At 34.7% G+C, this 22597-nt stretch overlaps 1 protein-coding gene across 2 annotated transcripts; it reads left to right on the top strand.

Annotated features, from left to right (window-relative positions):
* The first annotated feature begins 20555 nt into the window (after positions 1–20555).
* LOC129951407 (odorant receptor 22c-like) lies at positions 20556–22237 on the top strand. 2 transcript variants are annotated; one of them, XM_056063532.1, is made up of 7 exons: positions 20556–20918; positions 20982–21174; positions 21233–21438; positions 21493–21626; positions 21734–21832; positions 21905–22057; positions 22120–22237. In XM_056063532.1, exons 1-7 carry the CDS (start codon positions 20579–20581, stop codon positions 22168–22170), a joined length of 1176 nt encoding a protein of 391 aa, XP_055919507.1. In that variant the 5' UTR covers positions 20556–20578; the 3' UTR covers positions 22171–22237. The 2 variants fall into 2 exon arrangements, with proteins under 2 accessions (XP_055919507.1, XP_055919506.1); XM_056063531.1 differs by having other exon boundaries at positions 21493–21668.
* The last annotated feature ends 360 nt before the right edge of the window (positions 22238–22597 follow it).

The raw sequence follows: 22597 nt of genomic DNA, 5'->3' as shown, positions 1-22597 counted from the left end.
CAGTTGTTATTTTCTTTACAAGGTTTTTATAATTAACCTATTTTTTTAAATTTATTATTGCAATAAATGTAATTAAATAAATAAATATCCTCCACGACTTTCATTTATAATTTAAAAAAGACCAACTAAAAAACATCTGTTGCCTAAAAATAAACTTTTTATTTCCCAGTGAAAATTTTTTAAATTGCTTTTCATTTTTTTGTTTTGTTTTTGTTTTGTCATTTCATCAAAACTTTTTTATTATAAAAATGAAATGTTATTAATTTTTAACTCTTCTTTACTTTTCCTGACAATGAAAGAGTAGAGAATAAAAAAAAACCCTATATCAGTGAATAATATAGCCTACATCTACATACTTTTGTAATTACTATGTTGCTGGTAAAGTTTAATTACAATCCTACAAATTGGCCATTGAATATCCTATTTTTTTAGTTCATAAAAGACTCACCAAACATTATAGCCCTTATTGTTGCATTTACATTCATGTAGTTGATAAGCAAAGCATAAAGTTGAAAAATAATACACATGGCTTCCGGATTGTTTCAGTTCTCTCGTTCGGATTCACTTGAGATAGGATTTTTTCGTGTAAGCAAATGGATTCTAGGATTTCTTGGCTTCTGGCCTTTGGATTCTATGAATCGATTAACTAAAATTAAAATCATTTTCAATTTAACCCTTTTGCTAACGGCTATTGTTGGAGAAATTCGATTTGCTTGGTTTCTACGAAGGGATCCATTAAATGCTCTCAATGTTGTTTGTCCGTATTTGACAAAGATGGTAACTTGGATGAAATTGATTTGCTTTTTAATTTATCGAAAGGACTTGGGACATATTTTGAAATGTCTCTTCGAACATTGTCAAAAGGGTAAGAGGATAAGAGGAGAAGGTAGTTAAAGTGTGTGCTAAAGATATTTAAACAAGAACTAATATTTCAGATGCAAATACCTCAACGAAAAGGAATATGATATCCAAGGTATCATATTTCGCCTCTGTTTGGTGTATAGTGGTTTATGTTAACGCCTTCTCAACAAGCATTTTGTTTGCTGCTAAGCCTCTTATTATTTGGAGTTATCAGTTTCTCGTGAACGGGAATAAAGACAGTTGGGTTTCGCTGCCATTTCAAGTTGCGTAAGTTCAAAATTTAACATTTTATCAGTTTTATGCGGAATTCGGTTAAGTGAGCAATTCATTCGAAAGCAAGAGTGAGTAGAATTAGAAGTCTAGCTTGAGTATTTTTTTATACGCAAAAATTCAACAAAATTCTAAATCTGATGTAATTTGTGTAGGAAAAGTGTAGACATAATTAATTAATAATTGAACCTTTTGACCTATGACAGTTGAAATGTAGTTCGATAAATGAAACAATGGATTTCAAAGTAAGGGAATCTTGAAATTAACAAACAAATAACGTACTGTTCATAATATTTACCAGCTATCAGAATTAGTTGACATTTACTAAAGGAATAAAGCTCACTTTAAAAATCACATCACCAGTACTTCATCCCCTCGTGTTTTCTTCATCAAAGCCCAAACCTGGACAGAAATTTAACTTTTACCGAATTTGATAACCTGTCGAACTTTATTCAAAGAATTATTGCCAACATTTCTCACGCTAAGATTGTCATCGCGAGCATTTTCAATGTAGACAACTTATATTGGTTTCAATTATTTTGCCAGAAAACTCCCGTCCTTGCTGAGTTAAATCAATCAACTCAGCTTATCAACGAGTCAACTCGAATTTAGCTTATATTCTATTTCTTCTTGGCACATAAGACCATATCTTGACATTTATCATTCCAAAAAAAAAGTTGACAAAATAACTCATACGAGATTCATTTGGTAACGTGTAGTTGCAGTCGTCTAGTTTCTTGACTACTGAAAACTGAAAGAGTAATAACCCTACTATCTAAATGATTATCTATTCCTTAATGCTGGCAAAACCAATGCGTAGCTCTTTTATCTTTCCTATTCTACGACAGCGGAGGAATTCCCAAAATCGAATCAACGGTGTCGTCTACAGTTTCAGTAAGGCTGAACTACTTAGTGAACACCTTATAGGGCTTCTACGACATCTGGCCTTCAGGTTGGGGGTTGTGCCATCGGGGTGACTTCCTGACCACGTACAAATACCCTAGTTGCGAAACACCAACATGCTTCGGATAGTGACAGATTTACTGTTGTGAACCTACGAAAACGAGTTAAGGACAACGAAGTTCGGATATGTACGGGGTATGTTCGGTTCCTTAACAGACTACATGCAGCCGAAAAATTAGCGGAGGCCCTAGACTGCTATAAAGCTGACATCACCGCCATCCAGGAAATACAATGGGATGGGCTGGGCAAAAAGAGGACACAAAACTCAGATATTTACTATGGTGCCTGCTACCAAAAACCAACAGCTCTTATTTGGATACGGCTTTGTCATTGGAGCCAGACTTAGGCAAGAAGTCCCCATCAAGGCTAAATTCGGCAACATTAGCCTGTTATGCGCGCATGCCACCGCAGAAGAGAAGGATGACAACACCAAAGATATGTTCTTCGAGCTCCTAGACAAAACATATAATCAGTGTCCTAGCAACGATATTGAAATAGTCCTTGGTGATTTTAATGCCAAGCTAGGAAGGGAAGACATCTTTGGTGAAAAAATCGGGGAAAACAGCCTGCACGACAATACTACCGACAGCGGATTCAGGCTCAGATTTTGCTGCGGGGATAAACGTCATGGTAGTCAGTACGCGTTTTCCACACCTCAACATTCACAAAGGATCTTGGAGTTGTCCAGATCAATCTTCCGTCAATCAGATTGACCAATATGCGGTCGACGCCAGACACGCTTCCAGTATCATGGATGTGTGAACTATCCGAGGAGCTAAGGTAGAACTTCGGGTTTCCAGACCCAACGCAAAACATGGAGACGATGAAAGAAGGTACAACATCGAACTGCTACAATCCCAAGAGATCGCCAAATCCATCTTCGATTGAGTTACAAATAACCTCTCTCGAAGTTTTCTGCCGCCAAAACAATGTATGAAAAAACTGTGTAAACATTGCCAAGATGCAATCAGAGAAGCCGCCTCTGACGTGCATGGTTTCAAGCAACCACCAACAAGGAATCCCTGGTTTGATGAGGAATGTTGGCAGGTAAATACAGCCAAAAAACAGGCACGCAAAGCAGAGCTGCATAAAAGGACGAGAGCTGCTCATGAGATCTATGAGCAGAAGAGGAGAGAGAAACACCGACTTCTAAGAAGGCAAAAGAGAAAGGAAGAGAAGCGTGCGGTCGAAGATGTTGAGAGGTTCAAAAAGATCCAAATTTGTATGAGCAGCTGAAACGGAATTCAAAAGTCCATAAACCCAGAACCGAAGGCTGCAAGGATGAAAGTGGAAATATCATAGTGGAATCGCAGTCAATACTGAGGGTATGGAAGGACCATATAACGGCTACTACGACCCGAATTCCGCTGTCAGGCAGGATGATCCATTCAACATAGACGACGAAAGCCAACAATCCTGTCCTCCCGACTAAGACGAAGTAAAGATTGCCATATCTAAGCTGAAGTTTAAAAAAGCCGCTGGAGCAGATGGCTTGAATGCCGAGCTCTTTGAAGCAGCTGGAGATAAGTTGGTTAGGAGAATGCAACAACTTATCTGTAAGATATGGTCGGAAGAAAGCATGCCCGATGAATGGAGCCTCAGTATTGTTCAATATGAGAACGTCTAAAATCCATCGTCAACAACCTGATAGGTCTTTATCAGTGTGGTCTTAGACCAGGAAAGTCCAAAGTCGATCAAATATTCACATTACGGCAGATCCTGGAAAAAACCCATGAACACAAAATCAACACCCACCATCCGATTTCAAGGCCGCATATGACAGCATATAGAGGGAGGAGCTGTATAGAGTCATGTCTAGTTTTGGAAACCCTGCCAAATTTGCCCGTTTAAGCAGGATGACCATGGAGAATTCACGCTGCTCTGTAAAAGTTGGAAACAACTTAACAGAACCTTTTAATGTCAAAAAAAAGGTTTTAGACAAGGTGATGCGCTGGCATGTGATTTTTTTAACATCATGCTTGAAAGAATAGTGTAGAGCTCACACGTCAACACTAGAGGCACTATCTTTCCAAATTCTGTCCAATTACTGGCATATGCTGATGACATTGACATAATCGGAAGAACTCAGAGTGATGTCAATATGGCTTTTTTGAGTATTGAGGCAGAGGCGGCAAAAATGGGTTTAACGGTTAATGAGGGCAAAACAAAGTACATGCTGTCGTCAAGAAAAGATCTATAACACCGACGTCTTGGTCAAAACGTGACTATCGACAGACTTTACTTTGAGGTAGTCAAGGACTTCGTCTACCTAGGCTCCGCTATAAACGCAAATAACAACACCAGAGCTGATATCAAACGAAGATAAACTCTTGTTAACCGCTGTTTCCTTGGGATAAGAAAGCAATTGAGTGGCAAAGCCCTCTAAGTGTCGCTATATAAGACCTTTATCATCACCGTCCTGCTATACATTGCAGAAGCATGGACTATGACAAAAGCGGATAAAAGTACTTTGGGTCGTTCGAGAAAAGTTCTTCGTATGATTTATGCATAGGGAAGTGGGGGAGGAGATGGAACCACGAGCTCTACGGGCTGTACAGCAACGTAGACTTAGCCAGAATTGTAAAAGTCCAACGACTAAGATGGCTGTGTCACGTAGAGCACATGGAAACCAATGCTTCGACCAGGAAAGTTTTCGAATCCACACCCACAGGACAGCACAGTAGAGGAAGACCGTGGATGAGGTGGCGCTCACAAGTGGAAAGTGACCTCACCCAATTTGGAGCGTGAAACTGGAGACATCTAGCTAGGGACCGAGCTAGATGGAGAAGTTTGTTGGGTGAGGCCCTAGTTCACACAGGACTATAATACCAGTTTTCTACAGCTCTCTTTCTGGGGGGATGAAAAACAGAATTTATTCAGCCTGTTGCTAAAAAAATGAATCCTTCTCCTCGTATTCGTTTTATTCGAAACCAACCCTTTTAACCGTTCAAAACAAGATGTATTGAAATGTTTCTAAAATGAGTTTCTAAACTCACATCCTTATCTTTCGGATGAAAGCTCATTAAATTTCCGATTTCACCAGCTTCCACCATAAGAGAAATGAACTGTAAAGAATTTGATGCTTTAAAAATTTAAAGTTTAACCCACCTGCTATGTTTTAGGTGCTCAGGATTTTTCAAAAGAACATTAAAGACATTTTTCACCACTTCACTTCTGGTTTGGTGGTAATTTTCAAAACCATAGTCCACAACTTGAATATAACTTTCTCATTTGTGTTCTTATGATAGGAGATAAAACTAGAGCCAAAAGTTTTACATCGCTCGAACCGCCGCCATATTTCATATTTAAATACTAGAATCGGGAACTATCAAAATTCTTCTGCCCTGAACGCAATCTCGCACAACAGCCTCAATCCTACCAGAAAGTAAAAAAATAACACCTTTAAGTGAAAGTGAAAACTTCGGACTATCCGTGATGAATGGAGCCTCTAAACATGACGCTTTGGGAGAATTCACAAGAATAGTACGGAACCGTTTCAAAATCACCTTCTGGCATACAAACTTATGAAAATTCTTTTGTTCGGAAAAATTTCAACAAAGCGGTTATATTCGAAAACTTACAAAAAAGAAGGAGATACCAATCAGCTCAACTTGCTAAGAAAGATTCTAACTTCAATTCTTTTTGAAAGGTTGAAATAATGGATTGAGAAGAACAACAGACTAACCATGTTCAAGGCAGGATTTCGATCACGTTTCACAACGCAAGACCATATAATTCGCTCTGACGAGTATTGCCAGGAGATCGATTAAGCAGAAAAAGAAATGTTATGCCTGTTTTGTGGATTTTGAAGCTGCCTTTGGAAAATAGAAATGCCTTGATGTACAAATTGTCATCCTTAGGAATTTCACGTAAATTCTTTATGTTTTATTTCAACTTTCTTGCCTCATATACTGCATCAGTGTTGCAGGGAACTAAATTCTCTGAATGGTTTGAAATAACATCAGGTGTCCCCCAAGGGTGTATATGTAGCCCGATATTATTCGCCTTGTTTATTGATGACTTTTGTGATGTACTTCCGAGTGGAATACACTCTGCCGGTATAAAAATCAAAGTTATGCTCTACGTTGACTATTTAGTTTTACTGGCTGAAAATTCATCTACCCTTCAGATGAAAATCAACAACCTTAATACATTTTGTGAATCCTGCAGTCTTTGTGTCAATACCAAGAAGACAATAATAATGATTTTTGAATCACGTTAGTGAAGAAAGTAGCATAAAAAACTGGACCCTGAACAACGCCTATTGAGATTGTTCATTATTTCAAATATCTTAGAGTTTTGCTGTCTTATTATCTCAATGTTTCGAAACATGTGAAAGAAAAAAGCAACGAGCCAAAGTAGCTCTAAACTTGATGTGGCCTAAATTTTCTTAAATTCAAATATCGTGCTTTTTCAAGCAACCGTGAACTGCTGTGCTATGGTACCCAAGTTTTTTTTTTATTTACAACTCGAGGAGCTTGAAGCCGTGCAAAGGTATTTCTTCAAATGCTTGTGCAGATTGCCCTCTTCAATACCCAATTATGCTATACAGTCTGGCATAACACCTCTTTATATTACAAACCTTAAAACCATCTCAGACTACATTTTGAAAGTTATAAGGATTGATGAAAGAAGCCTTCACAAATCCAATATGACAAGTCTTATGCAAACAAATGCCTTCCCGTTTAAGGAATGGAACCAGATAGCTTCATCAAATGGCAGTAATCTATTCTTTTTGGAGTCCAATTTGGTCGCTAGAACTGATGAACATACATTAAGTGAACATCTTTTAAGAGCCTCAACAACATTATCAAGAGATGTGTATAGAAGCCTCAACTACCAAATAATATCACAGGCTAATTATTTCAGTAACGAGTTTTCTTTCGAGGCTATTAGTTACATTTTTAGAGCCCAAGTCGAAATACTGAATCTTAACTCTATGCCACATCGAACTGATCTTCCACAAATCTATAAAGAAACTATCTATCTATCTTTCTTTTTTTTTAAAGAAACGGTTTGGAATACTCAACACTCACTTCGAAAATAATTCATATTTTTCAACTCCGTTCTATCATAAAACGAAGCATTTTCATCTCATTTTCTTCATGTATTTTGTTTGTCTTTTTTTAAGCTTGCCATATCAGGACATGACTCTGATAAACAATAAGACCTTATATTCGATTATATACTGCTTTCTGGCACATTCCGGAACTATTACAATATTCGGAATATCTGGAACTGATGGGACATTCTTCTGCTTCTGCATGTACATATCAGTTTCCTATCAATGTCTCCAAGAAGACTTCAAAACCGCTTTTAAGAAGCATACATCAAAAGGTAACTTCAATTCTTATTAAACTATCGAATAATTAATTACTCAATTGTTTATAATAAATTTTGTAAAGATTTAGATTCTTCAAGTCAGGATATCTTTTACAAAGAACTTACACAACTTATAAGACGTCAGCAAAATATTATTGAGATATTTAAAAGTTTCAACCGCATCTATAAGTTTATGATTTTTATCCATTTTGCTTCGGCAAGTATTATATTGGCAATTGTTTTGGCTAATCTTTTATTGGTAATTCAGTTTTCTATCAATTAACAATCATATTGCATAAATAATTCTTTTTTTAGATTTCAGGAATATCTAAATTAATTTATTTAACTTATGCTTTTGGGGCGGGAATTCAATTATTTACATATTGCTATGGTGCCGAATACGTCACAAAAAATGTAAAATTAATTTTTTTTTAATTCAATTATTATACATTTTGACCCACATTCATGTATACAATATTTAATTATTTTATAGTGTGTAAAATTATCTGAAGTTTTGTACTTTTGTGATTGGTATAAATGCAATAGAAGAGTTAAATTATTGATTCTCTTTACTTTAATTAAATCACAACGAGGAAGTCCTTTGAGAGCGCCATTTTTTCAACCGTCATTGCAACTTTTTGCATTGGTATGAATTGTTGTTTTTTATTTTATGTATTATTTATATTTTTTTAAAGTATTGGTTTATTTTACACACTTTTTTATATGAAAAACCTCGATTTTGTTGTAATGTTCAATAGAAAAAAGTTTTAATTTAATTCTCATAAAGTATTGGACCGATTAAAAAATGTGTACTATTTTTTAATTTATAAACATAAATTTGTCTTTAATATTCTATTTTCAGATCATTCAGAGGTCGGGATCCTATTTAACAATCTTACAAGCAGTATTATAAATTTATAAACTTTTGAGGAATATAAAAGAACATAAGGAAATGTTTAAGAAATAAAATATTTGAATTTAAAAGGAAATGTCTAAATTTGTTTTCTTTTCTTAAACATTGATACACCTTTTAAAATATCAACAAACGAATTATTTAGTTCTGTTTTTGAAATGTTATTGAAAAAGCAATTTAAACCTATTTTTTAAGTCTTTAAAAGTGTATTAGTGGTAACCATTTCTATTATCAAAAAGAGTAATAGAAAGACTGACAAAAAGGTAGGCATTTTCTCTGAAAAGATTGAAAAGCTCAAAAAAATTGTTGAAACACAAGGAACTAGTAAAGAAATAAAATGCACGACTGGGTCGCACGACCTTCTCCTGTATGCAAAGAGCCTGTTTAAATAATGCCTATATAAGATTTAAAAATAAACTTGTAAAAGTAGACTATGCTTGTTGAAAAAACTTAACTTTTTATTAAAATAAAAATATGAAATACTAGGAAAATATTATGTTGAGGGAAACGGTTTGTGTATTTGAATGAACTTATCGAATACACACCGTATTTTGTCGGTAAGCTAGTGTCATCCCAAGACACAACTTATCCTAGGACAACTCATCCCGCAAATGAAAAATACTTGTAAGCATACTTAACGAAAACAATTGTTTGTGTATTCAACTAGTTTGTTCAAAGCTTTTTCTTTTGGATAGCTTTATTTTAATTTCATATTAGAAGAACAGGGATGGAAAATAAATTATCTGAGGATAAGAAAGAGGCAGAACATGTGCAGTTGTGTTCATAAAAATAGCAGTGCCCTCCAAATAAAAAAAAGGCCTTCAATATCATCGTTATAAAATGTTTTATTAAACTTCTAATGACAAACTAAAATATTTTATTCATAATAACAGAAAATAAGTATTATCGATTTTTTACCATTAGCTTTGCCACAGTAAAAACCGCTTTTTAAATATATGGTTGTTCATAAAAATAGCAGTGCATGACAAAGTACTGGATCTATTACGTAAGAAGTAAGAAAAACTGTAATAAGTTATAAGAAAGTATACAAATACTGTTAGCTTAGAATTAGTGCTTTGTTGAATAACCATTGTTTTTTATGACTGCTTCGCATCTACGTATCATCGAGTCAACTAAAACCTGACACCTCTCGACTGGTATTGCGTTCCACGAATCACGCACTGCTTCCCACAATTCTTTCGAATTCTTGAGTTTTAATTTATGAACTGCGTTCTTAACATCCCTCCACAAATTTTCGAAGGGGTTATTGTCGGGGGATTGAGCGGGCCACTTCATAACGGATAACTTCTTCTGCTCAAATCATGATTTTGTATTTTTTGACGTATGCTTTGGGCAATAGTCTTGTTGGTATACCTAAACCAACGGCATTTCTCTTCAGCATAGGGTAACATAACCTCCTCGATAATTTTCACATACTCGGTTGCATCAATTATACCCTCATGGGATAAATAGGCCCAACCCCGTAGTATGAGAAACAAGCCCAAATCATAATTTTTCCTCCACCATGCTTCTAGGTTTTTATAGTGTGCCGTGAAACGTTTCCTGCATTTTGGGGTCTTCTCACATATTCTTGACGACCCTTGGAACCAAAAAGGACAACTTTTCTTTCATCGCTCCACAGAACGTTGCTCTATTTCTCGTTTGCCCATTCTCTATGCACTTTAACAAACTCCATTCTCTTTGCCACATGCCCTTTCGTCAAGAATGGTACATTGCGTGGAGTTCGGGATGGTAACTTCACTTCAAAGGACGTCTTCGTATTGTGGCAGCGGTAACAGACAGTTGAAGTCCATTTCTTATTTTCCAAGAGCCTATGGTAGGGATCTGTTTTGCTAGCTGAACAATTTTTCAGTCAGTTCTTTCAGTAGGCATCCTTTTTGAGCCTCGCGTTTTCTGTTTATTTTGCCATTATAAGGCGTTATTGACCATTTTTGATGAGCAGGATGTCTTGAATATTTTGGTAGGTTTTTCCCTCCGCCCCTTTATTTAATTTTTGTTTAAAATGTGACCAGCACTGCTATTTTTATGAAGAACAGTATGTTTAAATTGTAAAGCCGACAGAAGTCTACGTACGAACAATTTTTTGCCATTTTATAAAAACAAAAGCTTTAAATATAAAAATAATGATACAATTTGTTTTTAAATCTATTTTTATTATTGCTACACGAAAAAAACTTTCTTGGATTTTTTACTTTAAAATATTTTAACTAAAAACAATTAAATAAAAAACACTGACAAAAATTTACATACGACCGACAGCACTGTTTTTGTTGTTGACTACTAAATGAAAAGTACCGTTATTTATTTATTTTCTTGTTTGGTTCTTAACTGTACCAAAGCATTGTAAAAAGTAGTATATAGTCGAAGTTTTAACAGTTTCAACAAATTTTTAATTTCCATAATGGTTTCTCACAAAGAAATTTTAATTAATGTCCGAAATTTGGTTATAAAACATAGAAACAAAGGAAAATTGTGATGTAGCAAAGCTATTAAATTTAAGTAAGTCTAAAGTTGGTACTGTTGAAAACAAGCCGAGTAGTGGACGCCCGAAAAAGCTTAATCAATAAAGAGAAATAAGCTTCATATTAAAAGAAGTTAAGAAAAATCCAAAAGTTAATGCCACAACATTGGCCCAATACCTCGCAACAAGATCGTAAACTATTGTGCATCCACGCACTATTCAAAGAACCTTAAATAAAAACGGTTACCATAGCAGAACTCTTTTGAAAAAACCCTTAATAAGCGATAAAAAACGAAAACTGCGTTTGGAATTCGCCCAAAAGCATATTGAAAAGGACATGGACTTCTGGAAGCGAGTTTCGTTCACTGATGAATTGAAGTACAACATATTTGGAAATGATGGGAGAGAAAAAGTGTGGCGAAAACAAAACACAGCCATGGATCCGAAGAACTTAGTCTCTACTGTTAAGCATGGTGCAGGCAACGTCATTGTTTTGGGGTGCTGTCGCTGGGTCTGGAGTAGGAAAATTAGTGTTTATTGAGGATAACATGGATCGCTTTGAGTACAAATCCATTTTAGAACACAATTTGAAACCATCAGTTGATGCTTCAAGTCTTGGGCAGAGTAGGATCTTTCAACAAGATAACGATTCCAAGCACACGGCTCAGATTGTGAAAGATTGGCTTCTGTACACACCGCCTCAAAGCCCGGACTTGAATGTTATTGAGCACGTACGTGATACAGCAAAAAATCCGAAAACATAATATTAGCAATTCTAAAGGAGATGCTCCAGGAAGAATGGCAAAACATAACATCCACTGAGCTCGAAAAATTAGTTTCTTAGATGCTCAGACGACTACTGGCAGTTATAGATGCTCGTGGTGGCCCAACAAAATATTGATTTTTTTTAAAATTAAAGACTTGAAGATCATTTTGATGTTAGTTTATCGTACATAGACTTTTGTTAATCATTTTTTTTGTATTTTTTGTAAATAAAATTTTAAGTTTATAATGAACTCACATGTTTTTTTGTGTATCATTACATTTGCTTAAATTGGTTTCCAACTACCTAGATGGGGTCGTACGTAGACTTTTGTCTTATTAAAAAAATCCAAGTTAAAAAATAAAATTTAAGTGAAAATTTAAAAAAAGATCTATCGGTTTGTTTTCGAGAAAATTCGAATTTTCGTGTTTTGACCCAAAAAATAAAAAAAAATGCCTAACGGGAATTTGCTCAAAACCTAAGGTTCAAAGTTTGAATTTAATCGACCAAATAATTTAGGCTGTAGGAGCGTGGACAGACAGACAGGACTGACCGGACCTAATCGCGGGACCCACTGTTTCGACTTCTCTACCATCGTAATACCATGTTTCATTAAAATCTCGAGTTCGACATTTTTACGAATGCAAAACTTGCCATATAGTTCCAATATATCGCAGGTAAAAATTATGTTGCTTGTTACATTCAAAATTAAATTGTTAAACAGCAAACATCTAAAAAATTACTCACCACATTGATCTTCGTTTTCATAACTCACACTTTTCAATTCAGAATTACTTTAGCCTTAATTCTACCACCAAAAAGCATGCTACAAATTTCACTTGGTTATACGCACTACCATACCGAGACCGACAATACAATAAATTAAACCGGTGAAAATTTGTTCTATTCAAAGATTAAAATTATATAAGAAAAAAAACACAGTATCACTTTCAATCGATTGTTATTTTATAATTATAACACTTTTAAAATACAATTATCACTTCATTAACAAATGTATTTACTTTAATATTCCCAACATTTAATTTAAACGATTATATAAAATATTTTCTAAAAATTCGATCGCGGAACGAACTAACGCAGCGGGAGAATCAACTGGAACTGTTGAGTTGATGAACTTGTTTAATCTTGTATAACACTAATCCACTCCATTTTGTTTTGATTTTGTCTCTTTGATGAAAAAGAGATAGGAAAAATGGTGGTGGAGAAAAGTGAAATAGAAATATCAATTGAGATGAGAGTTGAGAAACACAATGGCGGCGTTGCGGCGTTCGGTGATTGTCGAAGGGGTTTCTACTTTTCTATCAATAGTGTAGTGTTGTATGGATTATATTGGTGGGTGTTCACTCAAACCATAACATTTCTTAAATGGAGGGCTCACATTGGTTGACGATCTTTTATGTTGAAACTATCATCTAAGTTTCGTGCAACTTTATTTCTATTTAACGTTATTGCTTCGTTCGTCGTGTTCGGGTTGATTTATCCTATTGAACATTTTTACATTAAGCGACGGGGTGTGGCCGTGTCAATGGAGTACTAACTTAAGCCCATGTGTCATATGATGATAAAACAAAAAATGAAGGTTGAGTTACAAAAGAGCAGCAAAAGCATAGCCAAAATAGTTATCACCTTGAATATTTTGCGAACTGAAATGATATTACCATCAATATTTCGAATTAAAGGGGTTGATTTTCAACTTCCCATTGGAAGTTGTCGAATTGAAAATTATGACATTTCTGTGTGAGAGTACGATAACTCAGGCGACAAAACTTAATGACGGATTTGTATAAAACAGTTAAAAACAAGCATTTGCGCGTTTTTGGATGTATTGCAATTGTTTTAGCGCCTAAAGAAAAACGCAAGAAATGAGATTTGAAATCCTCAAAGTGTATTATGATGGGATATTCCGAAACAATTAAAGCCTATATATTATATAACAAAATCAAGAGACGTGATGTTACTTTTATTGAAAATGAAATGTATTTCCCAGCAACAGAAAAATCTGAAAAATTCAACCGAGAACAAACTGCAAAAAATCAAGATTTAGTGACAAACTGTTATGAAAAAGAAGGAAATCGTGATTCTGTTAGATTAGATTCACTAAGTAGGTACATCAAGAGGTTTATTCACGAGTTATTAGATACAACGCGATGCGTTATCTTTTGTCAGAACAAAGGCTTACATATTGATCACTTAGATGCAGTAACAGCTTTTTTGCAAGATGATCTTGAAGAGGAGATTTATTTAAAAGCTCCAGAAGATCTTGATAAACCAGAAGGTAAAGTCTTAAAACTTCACAAGCCAATTTACGAACTTAAACAATTATCAAGAATGTGGAACAAGAAGTTAACTGAAATATTGAAATTATTTGGATTCAAGCAGTTGAAAACAGATCAATGTATTTATGTTTTTGACGACGGTTCTGAAGATTTTTGAATATTGATGGTAATGTAGATGACATTTTTATACCTGGGTAAAATGAAGTTTCAAGAAATAAATTAGTACAACATCTTGAAGAAAACTTCAAATTGAAAGTGCTTGGACCAGCAAAGTATTTTTTGGGACTAAATTTAGAATACATTAAGAAAAATATATATAACGTTTTAGCAATCATGTAATCCAGTTAGTACACCCTTAAATTCCAATGTGAAATTGAGCAAAGAACAAAGTCCATCAACAAAAGAAGAAGAAATGGCTAATATTCCCTACCAAGAGTTATTTGGAAGTTCGCTGTTTGCTGCACAGTTAACTCGTCCCGATATTTGTTATGCAGTAAATCTACTCAGTCGTTTCAACAATAACCCCGGACATGAACATTGGAAGGCAGCTAAACGTGTGTTGTGGTACCTAAAAGTAAAAATTTAATACAAATTGAACTATTTCAACTCAGAAGAATTTATTGTAAAAGGTTTCTGTGATGCCGACTATGCCAATGATCCAGATAAGAGATAGTCAATCACATATTACGTGTTTCTCAGTAAAGGTGGAGCGATTTCTTGGGGATCTAAAAAACAAACAACTACAGAATAATTGACCTGCGAAGCTAAGTATATGGCTTTAGGATCCTCAGTACAAGAAGCGTTGTGGTTAAGAGGTCTTGAAGAAGAAATTTGTAATACAAATCTAAATGCAACCAACCTTTTTTGTTGTGATAATCGAGGAGCGATTTATCTTGCTATGAATACCTATATCTAATAGACAACGTACAAAACACATTCAAGTTCGTCATCATTTTGTAAGAGAAACAATTATTAATAAGCAAATCACTTTAAGGACAATAGATACATAACAATATGATTGTAGACATTTGTACTAAATCTTTAGCTCCTGCAAAAAATATTAAATTTTCGAAATAATGGAGATTATTTAGATTTTATAAAATAAAGTTTAAGTGGGAAGGTTGCAAATGTGTTAGTTACACCACTTATAACTCAAGAACGGCAGAACAGATTTGGCTGAAAATTGGTAGGGAGGTAGCTTAGAGCCAGGAGACGGACATAGGATACTTTTTATCCCGTTCGACAGCGTTCCCGTGTGACTTGACATGAAATGTCAGTCACTATAAAACGTGACGTATGGATGACAATTTGATATTTGTAAGAAATCAATATTCAAACTATTTCTATTAAATAAATAATTAAGAAGTGGATTGAAGTGAAGTGAAGTTTAATTAAAAGTGAAGTGAAGTTTAATTAATAATGCCGCGACCAAGACGATCGAATCTTTCCCGACAAAGCCGTAATGCAAGAAGAATACAAAATACTGCAAATGAAAGGACTGAAGAAGAACAAGAAATTGCACGTGAACAGCGCCGCGATAGTATGACTCGACTTCGTGCTTCTCAATCACGAGAGCAAAGTGAAGCAGCCCATGAAACAGCTCGGTTGGCAATGCAGAATCGTCGAGCGAACAACAGAAGGCAACAAATAGATAATTTGCGACGCAGAACAAGATACTTAGGTGATTTGAATCGAGCAGCGTTTCGATACGATTGCAGCAATGATTACAGCTTGCATCATAGCGTTTGCATTGGGCAAATGGACGTTGTTTGCGAGTATTGTGGTGCATTAAAGTTTTCCGGAAAAACGCCTGGATTATGCTGCCTTAATGATAAAGTGAAATTGCCAGTGTTGACTCCACCACATGAGCCATTGTATTCATTGCTTTGTGGCGAAACACAAGAATCACGCCACTTTCTTGCAAATACTTGAAAATACAATAGTTGTTTCCAAATGACTTCGTTTGGGGCTGACATTATCGAAGAAGGAGGATTTAATCCGACATTTAAGGTATTTATTTTTGTACTCACATAGAATGTAGCTAAAGAATAACTTACTTTATCTATTGGTATGTATTATATTTGCTAATACTGAACTCTACTCTCCCACAGAAAAAGTGTTTATAACTCAGTTAATACTGTCTGGTTTTTATTTTGTAGATACAAAGACAGATTCACCATCGAATTGGATCATTACTACCTTTCGAAGATACACAGAATAAATTTTTACAAATATATTTCATGGGCAACATGGAAGAACAACTTGATCGACGCCTAGAGATCAATGCAGGAATGAAGCGAGCAATTATTCAAGACTTGCAGTGTCTGCTTCATGAACATCATGAGTTGGTCAGGTTGTTTAAGAGTGCTTTAGAGCGCATGCCAAATGATGACTATAAAGTTGTCATCAAAGCAGATAAACGACCATCTGAAACACACGAACGCACATTTAATGCTCAAACAGTAGACGAAGTTGCCATCCTGATTGTTGGTGAACAATTGGAAAAACGCGATATTGTGCTTACACGTCGCGATACTACGCAACTGCAACAAATATCTGAAACTCATCGATCATATGACGCATTGCAATACCCACTGATGATAAATGATAAATCCATTGAATGGTAAAGTATCAGTATCTTAATAATGCTTAATGTCTGTATTATTTGTCTTTGAAATGGTTAATTATCAAATTTTTAATTTCAGGTAAAGAAACTACAAAGAAAGTTAGCTCAATGATTCGTCAAAATTCTGACAACTATTTGTTGCGGTTTCGTCGATTATTTCAGCAGTATTGCGTTGACATGCATGTAAAAATAGAAACGGAACGTTTAACATTTATTAGGTTGAACCAAGCCAAACTTCGTTCTGAGGAGTACATCCATGCAGCTAATATTGGTCGATTAACTATTCTGCCGGCGACGTACATTGGTAGCCCACGTCATATGCATGAATATGCACAAGATGCAATGACATATGTTCGCCATTACGGCCGGCCAGATCTCTATTACTTTTACCTGTAATCCAAAATGGATAGAAATTACTCAATTGCTGCTTACCGGACAAACATCAAATGATAGACACGACATAACAGCACGTATATCCAGGCAAAAAATTCGGTCCCTGATGAACTTTATTGTAAAACTGTAAGAACTGTCACAACAAAAGTGAAAAGAATGGATTTCGTTGTCGACAACAGTTGGATTGTTCCATATTCGCCACTTATTTCTAAAACGTTCAAGACACATTGCAACGTTGAATACTGCAATTCAGTTAAGTCCATAAAATATATTTGCAAATATGTCACGAAAGGCAGTGATATGGCGGTTTTTGGATTGCAATCCTCAAATACCAACGATGAAATTTCACGCTATCAAGTTGGTCGTTATGTGAACTGTAATGAAGCGATTTGACGTATATTCGCATTTCCAATTCACGAACGTCATCCTACTGTTATACATTTGGCGGTGCATCTGGAGAATGGTCAACGAGTATATTTCACGGCTTCGAATGCTACGCAACGTGGTGAAACACCTCCAGCAACTACATTGACCAGTTTTTTTGCAATCTGCCAAAGCGATCAGTTTGCACGAACTTTGCTTTACTCGGAGATGCCACGTTATTATACTTGGAATGCTTCATCCAAGAATTTTCCTGGGTATCCAGATGTGCGTTCTACTGATGCTCTTGGTCGTATGTATACAGTTCATCCAAAGAATGATGAATGTTTCTATTTGCGGTTGTTGCTGGTAAATGTGCGTGGTCCAACTTCATTTGAGACACTACGAACTGTTAATGGTGTAATATTCCCAACATATCGTGCTGCATGTGAAGAATTGAACTTATTAGAAAACGATACCCATTGGGATACGACAATCGCTGAAGCCACTATCTCTGCATCTCCAAGTCAGATACGCACATTATTCGCTATCATAATTTCGACATGTTTTCCATCAAACCCATGTAACCTGTGGCACAAATATAAAGATAGTATGTCAGAAGATATTTTACATCAAAGTCGTGTCAGTTCCAGAAATCACGATATTGAGATGAATGAGGAGACACAAAATCGTGCTTTACTCTTGATCAAAGATATGTGTTACCTCATATGCGGTAATTTATTAATCAGGTTGAATGCCAGCACCAAATCGTGAAATGAATGACGCATTTAATCGAGAATTGGAACGGGAACGTGAATATGATCACCAGGAATTAGATGTAGTAGTTCAAAGGAATGTACGCCTGTTGAATTACCAACAATAGGAAGTTTATGATACTTTAATGAAGGCAATCGCTGATGAAAATGGTGGTTTATATTTCCTAGATGCCCCTGGTGGAACTGGCAAGACATTCCTTATGTCATTAGTTTTAGCAACTGTTCGGGCGAGATCCAACTTAGCGGTTGCAGTTGCTTCTTCTGGAATAGCAGCCACATTGTTAGAAGGATGCCATACGGCTCATTCAGCATTCAAATTATCGTTAAATCTTCAAACTATTGAAGAACCAACGTGTAATATTGCAAAACACTCAGCAATGGCCAAAGTTTTAGCGGCATCGAAAATCATCATCTGGGACGAATGCACAATGGCGCATAAACGTGCATTAGAAGCACTTAACCGAACATTAAAAGATTTACGCAATGACTCGAGATGTTTTGGAGGAGCAATGATTTTACTGTTTGGCGATTTCCGCCAAATACTGCCAGTAATTCCAAGATCTACGGCTGCCGATGAAATAAACGATTGCCTCAAATCGTCAAATCTATGGCGCTATGTGAAGAAACTGCAGCTGACAACAAACATGAGAGTTACATTGCTTAATGATACATCTGCTGAAGACTTCTCGGAGCAATTGCTGACTATCGGTAATGGTCAAGTACCTGTCGATGAATCGAGCGGATTAATATCATTTCCAAATAATTTCTGTAATTTTGTCTCATCAAAAGACGATCTTATCAACAATGTATTTCCAAATATTATTTCTAACTACAAAAATAATGAATGGTTGAGTGAGCGAGCAATTTTAGCGGCTAAGAATAAAGATGTAGATGACCTGAACTACATAATTCAAAATAAGATCATTGGAACAATGCATTCATTCAAATCTATTGACTGCGTCACAAATGAAGATGAAGCCACCAACTATCCAATTGAATTTTTAAACTCTTTGGACGTGCCTGGCTTACCACCGCACAATTTACGCCTAAAGGTTGGCTCCGTAGTAATCATGCTTCGAAACATAAACCAACCAAAACTGTGCAATGGTACGCGTTTGGTAGTTAGTAAATTGATGAACAATGTAATTTACGCTACGATAATGATAGGAAAATTCAAAGGTGAGGAAGTTCTCATTCCGAAGATCCCGTCAAAAATCCAACAGTTGGTTTTTTCATAAAAAAATAAAACCTACAAAAAATAGTACGCAAATTTGGTAAAAATTTGTTTTCGACTAAAAATGTTTTTACCAAAAATAGATCTTCAAACTAAACTATTTCTCTATATGAAAAATATTGTTGGTAATTTTAAAATTTATAAGAATATAATAATTCAACTGACAACTTTTTTAACCCAACAAGACAAATCGACAGACGGGATGTGAAGTTATCAATGTGGGTCGCATACCAGGAACTTTTTCAAGTTTAAAATTGACCCGGTTTTAATGGAAAAACCTGTACTATGCCATAGAAACTTAATTAATACAAAATAACTTGAATTTTTATAGTTGTTTTTTATTCAAATCAACAATATTGCAATTTTTCCTCATCAAATAGCTACACTAGCAAGACTGTGTTGTTTTGAGAAAATAAATAGTTGAAAATAGGTCGTAATTCAACAAAAAGGGATTCAATACTAAGTTTAAATTTCTAAAATTACTTAAATTTGTTAATTGAGCTTATAGAAAACGGTACGTATATGCCTAAGCAACCAGATCAACTATTTTCTTCGTATGAGTGACCATGGTCACTATTAGGAGACTAAGAAGATCCTTAAACAAACATTGGAAATGTTCCTCATTTATTCAACATTGATTGAGTAGCTAAATGTTTAATTGTTTTTTTTTACAACAAGTTTCTGGGATGTATTACCATTCTACCCGTAGCGTGATAGTTAGTGTGTTGGACTGTCATGCAAGGGGTCTTGGGCTCAAAACCTGCCTGCACCACCTAACTTTATTTATGGGTGCTGACTCTTGCGAGGAATTGACAATTCCTCCAAGAGTAATTCTTGTCATGAAAAAGTGCTTCCTCAAATTAGCCGTTCAGATTCGGCATATAAACTGTAGGTCCCTTACATCCCTGACAACATTACTCGCACACACACGAATGGTTGAGAGTTGTTAGTCACTAGTCACATTTCTGAGAAATAAAACAACTAAAATAAAAATAACAAATTAAGTTGTTTTAATTCTGGCCGACACTGTATGTGGAGGTCACTTCTGCATACATCACATATCCTTATCAATAAGGACAAAGTTTCTAAGTTCATTACAGAATTCTACGAGTATAATAATGAAACCTTGCATTGTCACAAAACTTTGTATGTTTAATTATTTAAACGTTAAAGCATAATAATAATAATAATCTATTAGTTTCTAATTGGTTCTTAAAACTTTCAATGCAAATTACATAGATTTTAAAATTTATTCAGTTTTCTTTTGCATATAAAGGACTCTTCATCAAGTTTTTGAATTTAAAAAAAAACTAAGAAAATGGCTCCTAAACTTCTCCAATTCATTTGTTCGGATTCATTTGAGGTATCATTTTGTCGTGTAACCAGATGGATTCTACGATTTCTTGGCTTCTGGCCTTTGGACTCATTGAACCGTTTAATCATAATCAATATCATTTTCAATTTAATACTTTTAATAACGGCTTGTATTGGAGAGCTTCGATTTGCTTGGTTTATTCGAGAAGAACCACTTAAAGCTCTTGATGCCTTTTGTCCGTGTCTTACAAAAACCGTAACCTGGATGAAATTAGTTACTTTTTTTATTTATCGAAAGGATCTGAGCATTATTTTGAAAAGTCTCTTCGAACATTGCAAGACAGGTAAGTGTCTATATTTATAGATCTTCAAAAAAACAAAGACTTAAAAGGCGATATCATTTATAGATACAAATAACTTAACAAAAAGGACTATGATTTCTAAAACTTCTTTTAATACATCAATTTGGTGTCTGCTTCTTTATATAAATGCCTTCATTGTAAGCTTCTTGTATTCGCTGAAACCTCTTTTAGTATGGAGTTATCACTTTTATGTAACAGGACATAGAGGAAATTGGGTTGCGTTACCATTTCAAGCTGCGTAAGTACACAACATTTGTTAGAACTAAATTGATTTAAACAAAGTTCTTCCTCTAAAGTTTACCCTATAAAGACATGACTCAGATCAACAATAAAGCCTGGTATTCGATTATCTACTGTATCCTGGCACATTCAGGAACTATTACAGTATTCGGAATAACTGGCTGTGATGGAACCTTATTCTGCTTCTGCATGTACATTTCGATTTCGTATCAATGTCTTCAAGAAGACTTCAAAACCTTTTTCAACAAGCATATGTCAAGAGGTAAATTCATGGTGTTCATTTTGAAACATTTATAAGATAACAAACTTTCTAAAGATTTGAAAGCTGTAAGAAATGATGTGCTCTATAATGAATTAACAGAGCTTGTAAAACGACAGCAAAATATTATGGAGATATTTAAAAGCTTCAATCGAATTTTCAAGTTCATGATTTTCATTCATTTTGGATCGGCAAGTATCATTTTGGCAATTGTTTTGGTCAATTTTCTATTGGTACATAATTCTCAAATGTAACCATTATGAAGCCTTTATAGTCTTTTTTTTTTGAATATTTTTAGATTCCTGGAATATCGAAATTGATTTATTTAAATTATGCCTTTGGTACAGCAATACAATTGTTTACGTTTTGCTATGGAGCTGAAAGGGTTAATCAAAATGTAAAATTTTCTTTCTTTTCCTTTGGTTTCAATTTTAGAGAATATTTAAAAAAAATGTTTTAATTTGTTTAGTGTTTACAGTTATCTGAAGCTTTGTATTTTTGTGATTGGTATAAAAGTAATCAGAGGGTCAAATTATTGATACTTTTTGTTTTGAGAAATTCTCAAAAAGGAAGTCCATTGGAAGCACCATTTTTCTCACCGTCCTTAATTCTTTTCTCTTCGGTAGGTTTTAGTTTTTTGATTTATATAAAATGTTCTAACCTGAAAGTTTTATTTATTTTTAGATCATCCAAAAATCTGTGTCTTATTTAACAATACTACAAACTTTTTTATAAAAAAGGAGACATTTCTAAGATTGCAATATCGAAACTTGTACTTTTCAAATGCAACTAATGAAGCTTTATAAATTATTTATAAATTAACGAAATACATAAAAAAGAATTATTTTTTGATCTTGTTTTATTTTTTTAGATTATTTGATGTTTTTAGTAGAAATGAGGAGACAATAGATAAAAAAGATTCAGACTCCAGCAGCAGAGATTCAAAAAATTGTCTTAGTTAAAACTGGATTTACATTGATAGCAATTTTGTGTGTTACCTCTTTTAATAAATCGGGCTACAAACAATGTTTAACGAAGAAATGAAAAAAAAAGTAATCTTAAGAAATAGATTAGAAGCTTAACAGTCACAAAAGAACTAGTTTTGTAATCAAAGAAGTAACAGAGTAGAAAACAAAGCTAAAAACTAACCTGAAAAAGCAGT

Source organism: Eupeodes corollae, chromosome 3 (genome assembly GCF_945859685.1).
Source record: "Eupeodes corollae chromosome 3, idEupCoro1.1, whole genome shotgun sequence".
Taxonomy (NCBI): Eukaryota; Metazoa; Arthropoda; class Insecta; order Diptera; family Syrphidae; genus Eupeodes; species Eupeodes corollae.
The sequence above is the reverse complement of the archived record's forward strand: the minus strand, read 5'-3'. Positions and strand labels throughout refer to the sequence as shown.

What these genes read in the sequence shown, in the direction of transcription:
- LOC129951407 (XM_056063531.1), top strand. Translation starts at nt 20,579, where the DNA reads ATGGCTCCTAAACTTCTCCAATTCATTTGTTCGGATTCATTTGAGGTA. An exon ending in TTTTGGTCAATTTTCTATTG is followed by an intron (nt 21,669 to 21,733) that starts GTACATAATTCT and finishes GAATATTTTTAG; the next exon opens with ATTCCTGGAATATCGAAATT. An exon ending in CTGAAAGGGTTAATCAAAAT is followed by an intron (nt 21,833 to 21,904) that starts GTAAAATTTTCT and finishes TAATTTGTTTAG; the next exon opens with TGTTTACAGTTATCTGAAGC.